This window comes from Dendropsophus ebraccatus, chromosome 13 (assembly GCF_027789765.1).
Source record: "Dendropsophus ebraccatus isolate aDenEbr1 chromosome 13, aDenEbr1.pat, whole genome shotgun sequence".
NCBI classification, from domain to species: Eukaryota; Metazoa; Chordata; class Amphibia; order Anura; family Hylidae; genus Dendropsophus; species Dendropsophus ebraccatus.
The window spans coordinates 3134888-3141084 of record NC_091466.1 but is presented as its reverse complement, the minus strand read 5'-3'; the positions used below and the strand labels follow the sequence as shown (position 1 = coordinate 3141084).

Here is a 6197-nt window from a genome sequence, read left to right as displayed (position 1 = left end):
GACCATTATTTGCGGACGAAAATGCTGTAACTTACGCCCGCAGCGTTACATGCGGTCCCGTACGTAGTGGTGATTTCTTAATTTTTGCAGCTTTTTGTGCCGATCCAAAAGGTTCTGTGGGGTGTCCGGGGCTAGGCGAAGATTTCCAAAAAAAAGGCCGCTGTCAGATCGCTACGTAGGGCGCTCGGGAAGCGTAAGTAGACTTCGGGCGTAAGTTCGCGGTCCGTACATAGCCGGCCGCAAGTAGCGTAAATCTTCGGCCGGAGTTTACCGCGTATATGTCCAGCCGCGAAAATATGCGGCCGGACATATACGCAGTGTGAACATAGCCTTACACTGTGACGACACCCCTGCCCAGAAAGTGTGGACAATAATGGAAGCTGGAGTCCTCCAACAGCCACAGGGGTGTAACTAGAAAGCCACCAATACATGGTAAGCTGGACCTGGGGTTATGGGTCTAGAGTAAGAACATGTAGGCTCAGACCAGGGGGTGATGGGTCTATGGTAAGGACACGTGGGCTCAGACCAGGGGGTGATGGGTCTATAGTAAGGACACGTGGGCTCAGACCAGGGGGTGATGGGTCTATGGTAAGGACACGTGGACTCAGACCAGGAGGTGATGGGTCTATGGTAAGGACACATGGGCTCAGACCAGGGGGTGATGGGTCTATAGTAAGGACACGTGGGCTCAGACCAGGGGGTGATGGGTCTATGGTAAGGACACGTGGGCTCAGACCAGGGGGTGATGGGTCTATGGTAAGGACACGTGGGCTCAGACCAGGGGATGATGGGTCTATAGTAAGGACACGTAGGCTCAGACCAGGAGGTGATGGGTCTATAGTAAGGACACGTGGGCTCAGACCAGGGGGTGATGGGTCTATAGTAAGGACACGCGGGCTCAGACCAGGGGGTGATGGGTCTATGGTAAGGACATGTGGGCTCAGATCAGGAGGTGATCGGTCTATAGCAAGGACACGTGGGCTCAGATCAGGAGGTGCTGGGTCTATGGTAAGGACACGTGGGCTCAGAACGGGGGGTGATGGGTCTATGGTAAGGACACGTGGGCTCAGACCAGGGGGTGATGGGTCTGTAGAAAGGACACGTGGGCTCAGACCAGGGGGTGATGGTCCTATGGAAAAGACACGTAGGCTCAGACAAGGAGATGATGGGTCTATGGTAAGGACACGTAGGCTTAGACCAGGAGGTGATGGGTCTATGGTTAGGACATGCGGGCTCAGACAGGGGGTGATGGGTCTATGGTAAGGACACGTGGGCTCAGAACAGGAGGTGATGGGTCTATGGTAAGGACAGGTGGGCTCAGAACGGGGGTTGATGGGTCTATAGTAAGGACACATGGGCTCAGACCAGGGGGTGATGGGTCTATGGTAAGGACACGTGGGCTCAGACCAGGAGGTGATGGGTCTATGGTAAGGACACGTGGGCTCAGACCAGGAGGTGATGGGTCTATGGTAAGGACACGTGGGCTCAGAACGGGGGGTGATGGGTCTATAGTAAGGACACATGGGCTCAGAACGGGGGGTGATGGGTCTATAGTAAGGACACATGGGCTCAGACCAGGAGGTGATGGGTCTATGGTAAGGACACGTGGGCATTAGACCAGGGGTGATGGGTTTATGGTAAGGACATGTAGTCTCAGACTGGGAGGTGATGGGTCTATGGAAAGGACATGTAGGCTCAGACCAGGGGGTGGTGGGTCTATAGTAAGGACACGTGGGCTCAGACCGGGGGGGTGGGGGTGATGGGTCTATGGTAAGGACACGTGGGCTCAGACCAGGGGGTGATGGGTCTATGGTAAGGACACGTAGACTCAGACCAGGAGATGATGGGTCTATGGTAAGGACACATGGGCTCAGAACGGGGGGTGATGGGTCTATAGTAAGGACACATGGGCTCAGACCGGGGGGGTGATGAGTCTATGGTTAGGACACATGGGCTCAGAACGGTGGGTTATGGGTCTATAGTAAGGACACATGGGCTCAGACCAGGAGGTGATAGGTCTATGGTAAGGACACATGGGCTCAGAACGGGGGGTGATGGGTCTATAGTAAGGACACATGGGCTCAGACCGGGGGGGTGATGGGTCTATGTTTAGGACACATGGGCTCAGAACGGTGGGTTATGGGTCTATAGTAAGGACACATGGGCTCAGACCAGGAGGTGATGGGTCTATGGTAAGGACACGTGGGCATTAGACCAGGGGGTGATGGGTCTATGGTAGGGACATGTAGGCTCAGACAAGGAGGTGATGGGTCTATGGTAAGGACACGTGGGCTCAGACGGGGGGGGGGGTAAGGACACGTAGGCTCAGACCAAGAGGTGATGGGTCTGTGGTAAGGATACGTGGGCTCAGACCAGGGGGTGATGGGTCTGTAGTAAGGACACGTGGGCTCAGAACGGGGGGTGATGGGTCTATGGTAAGGACACATGGGCTCAGACCAGGGGGTGATGGGTCTGTAGTAAGGACACGTGGGCTCAGACCAGGGGGTGATGGGTCTGTAGTAAGGACACGTGGGCTCAGACCAGGGGGTGATGGGTCTATGGAAAAGACACGTAGGCTCAGACAAGGAGATGATGGGTCTATGGTAAGGACACGTAGGCTCAGACCAGGAGGTGATGGGTCTAGGGTAAGGACACGTGGGCTCAGAAGGGGGGGGTGATGGGTCTATAGTAAGGACACATGGGCTCAGACCAGGAGGTGATAGGTCTATGGTAAGGACACGTGGGCATTAGACCAGGGGGTGATGGGTCTATGGTAGGGACATGTAGGCTCAGACAAGGAGGTGATGGGTCTATGGTAAGGACACGTGGGCTCAGACAAGGAGGTGATGGGTCTATGGTAAGGACACGTGGGCTCAAACGGGGGGGGTGTGATGGGTCTATGGTAAGGACACGTAGGCTCAGACCAAGAGGTGATGGGTCTGTGGTAAGGACACGGCTCAGATCAGGAGGTGATGGGTCTATAGTAAGTACACGTGGGGTCAGACCAGGAAGTGATGGATCTATAGTAAGAACACGTAGGCTCAGACCAAGGGGTGGTGGGTCTATAGTAAAGACACGTGAGCTCAGACCAGGGGGTGGTGGGTCTATAGTAAGGACACATGGGCTTAGACCGGGCCCGGGTGGGTCTATAGTAAGGACACGTGGGCTCAGACCGGGGGGGGGGTCTAAAATAAGGACACATGGGCTCAGACCAGGGGGTGATGGGTCTATAGTAAGGACACGTGGGCTCAGACCGGGGGGTAATGGATCTATGGTAAGGATACAAGGGCTCAGACCAGGAGGTGATGGGTCTATAGTAAGGACGCGTGGGCTCAGAGTGGGGGGTGATGGGTCTATAGTAAGGACACGGGCTCAGACCGGGGGGTGATGGGTCTATAGTAAGGACACGTGGGCTTAGACTGGGGTGAGGTGGGTCTATAGTAAGGACACGTGGGCTCAGACCAGGGGCTGATGGGTCTATAGTAAGGACATGTGGGCTCAGACCGGGGGGTGATGGATCTATGGTAAGGACACGTGGGCTCAGACCAGGAGGTAATGGGTCTATGGTAAGGACATGTGGGCTCAGACCAGGTGGTGATGGGTCTGTAGTAAGGACATGTGGGCTCAGACCAGGGGATGATGGGTCTATGGTAAGGACACGTAGGCTCAGACCATGGGGTGATGGGTCTATGGTAAGGACATGTAAGCTCAGACCAGGAGGGGGTGGGTCTATAGTAAGGACAGGTGGGGTCAGACCAGGAGGTGATGGGTCTATAGTAAGGACACGTATGCTCAGACCAGGGGTGATGGGTCTATGGTAAGGACACGTGGGCTCAGAACGGGGGGTGATGGGTCTATAGTAAGGACACATGGGCTCAGACCGGGGGGTGATGAGTCTATGGTAAGGACACATGGGCTCAGAACGGTGGGTTATGGGTCTATAGTAAGGACACATGGGCTCAGACCAGGAGGTGATGGGTCTATGGTAAGGACACGTGGGCTCAGATGGGGGGGGGGGTGATGGGTCTATGTAAGGACACGTGGGCTTAGACCAGGAGGTGATGGGTCTATAGTAAGGACACGTGGGCTCAGAGTGGGGGGTGATGGGTCTATAGTAAGGACACTTGGGCTCAGACCGGGGGGTGATCGGTCTATAGTAAGGACACGTGGGCTCAGACCAGGGGGTGATGGGTCTATGGTAAGGACATGTGGGCTCAGACCGGGGGGTGATAGGTCTGTGGTAAGGACACGGCTCAGATCAGGAGGTGATGGGTCTATAGTAAGTACACGTGGGCTCAGACCAGGGGGTGATGGGTCTATGGTAAGGACACGTAGGCTCAGACCAGGAGGTGATGGTTCTATAGTAAGAACATGTAGGCTCAGACCAGGGGGGTGGTTGGTCTATAGTAAGGACACGTGGGCTCAGACTGGGGGGTGGTGGGTCTATAGTAAGGACACGTGGGCTCAGACCAGGGGGTGATGGGTCTATGGTAAGGACATGTAGACTTAGACCAAGAGGTGATGGGTCTATGGTAAGGACACGTGGGCTCAGAACGGGGGGTGATGGGTCTATAGTAAGGACACATGGGCTCAGACCGGGGGGTGATGGGTCTATGGTAAGGACACGTGGGCTCAGACCAGGAGGTGATGGGTCTATGGTAAGGACACGTGGGCTCAGAACGGGGGGTGATGGGTCTATAGTAAGGACACATGGGCTCAGACCGGGGGGTGATGGGTCTATGGTAAGGACACATGGGCTCAGAACGGTGGCTTATGGGTCTATAGTAAGGACACATGGGCTTAGTTCAGGAGGTGAAGGGTTTATGTAAGGACACGTGGGCATTAGACCAGGGGGTGATGGGTCTATGGTAAGGACACGTGGGCTCAGACCGGGGGTGGAGGTGATGGGTCTATGGTAAGGACACGTGGGCTCAGACCAGGGGGTGATGGGTCTATGGTAAGGACACGTGGGCTCAGACCGGGGGGTGGTGGGTCTATAGTAAGGACACGTGGGCTCAGACCGGGGGTGGAGGTGATGGGTCTATGGTAAGGACACGTGGGCTCAGACCAGGGGGTGATGGGTCTATGGTAAGGACACGTGGGCTCAGACCAGGGGGTGATGGGTCTATGGTAAGGACACGTGGGCTCAGACCGGGGGGTGGTGGGTCTATGGTAAGGACACGTGGGCTCAGACCGGGGGTGGAGGTGATGGGTCTATGGTAAGGACACGTGGGCTCAGACCAGGGGGTGATGGGTCTATGGTAAGGACACGTGGGCTCAGACCGGGGGGTGGTGGGTCTATAGTAAGGACACGTGGTCTCAGACCGGGGGTGGAGGTGATGGGTCTATGGTAAGGACACGTGGGCTCAGACCAGGGGGTGATGGGTCTATGGTAAGGACACGTGGGCTCAGACCGGGGGGTGGTGGGTCTATAGTAAGGACACATGGGCTCAGACCGGGGGGTTATGGGTCTATAGTAAGGACACATGGGCTTAGACCAGGAGGTGATGGGTCTATGGTAAGGACACGTGGGCTCAGACCAGGAGGTGATGGGTCTAAGGTAAGAACACATGGGCTCAGACAAGGAGGTTATGGGTCTATAGTAAGGACACGTGGGCTCAGAGTGGGGGGTTGATGGGTCTCTGGTAAGGACACATAGGGTCAGACCGGGGGTAACCGTTCTATGGTAAGGACACGTGGGCTCAGACCATGAGGTGATGGGTCTATAGTAAGGACACGTGGGCTCAGACCGGGGGGTGATGGGTCTATAGTAAGGACACGTGGGCTCAGACCGGGGGGTGATGGGTCTATAGTAAGGATACGTGGGTTCAGACCAGGGGGTGATGGGTCTATGGTAAGGACACGTAGGCTCAGACCGGGGGGTGATGGGTCTATGGTAAGGACACGTAGGCTCAGAACAGGGGGTGATGGGTCTATAGTAACGACACGTGGGCTCAGAACGGGGGTGGTGGTGATGGGTCTATGGTTAGGACACGTGGGCTCAGACCAGGGGGTGATGGGTCTATGGTAAGGAGACGTAGGCTCAGACCAGGAGGTGATGGGTCTATAGTAAGGACATGTAGGCTCAGACAAGGAGGTGATGGGTCTATGGTAAGGACACGTGGGCTCAGACCGGGGGGTGGTGGGTCTATAGTAAGGACACGTGGGCTCAGACCAGGGTGGGGTGATGGGTCTAT

At 55.9% G+C, this 6197-nt stretch overlaps 1 protein-coding gene across 1 annotated transcript; it reads right to left on the bottom strand.

Annotated features, from left to right (window-relative positions):
• Positions 1-449: 449 nt before the first annotated feature.
• Positions 450-1355, bottom strand: LOC138771350 (DNA-directed RNA polymerase II subunit RPB1-like). Its single transcript, XM_069950985.1, has one exon. The coding sequence runs from the start codon at positions 1353-1355 to the stop codon at positions 450-452; it is 906 nt and encodes a 301-aa protein (XP_069807086.1).
• Positions 1356-6197: the final 4842 nt, after the last annotated feature.

Coding starts and splice junctions, on each gene's coding strand:
- LOC138771350 (XM_069950985.1), bottom strand. CDS start 1,355: ATGTGTCCTTACTATAGACCCATCAACCCCCGTTCTGAGCCCACCTGT.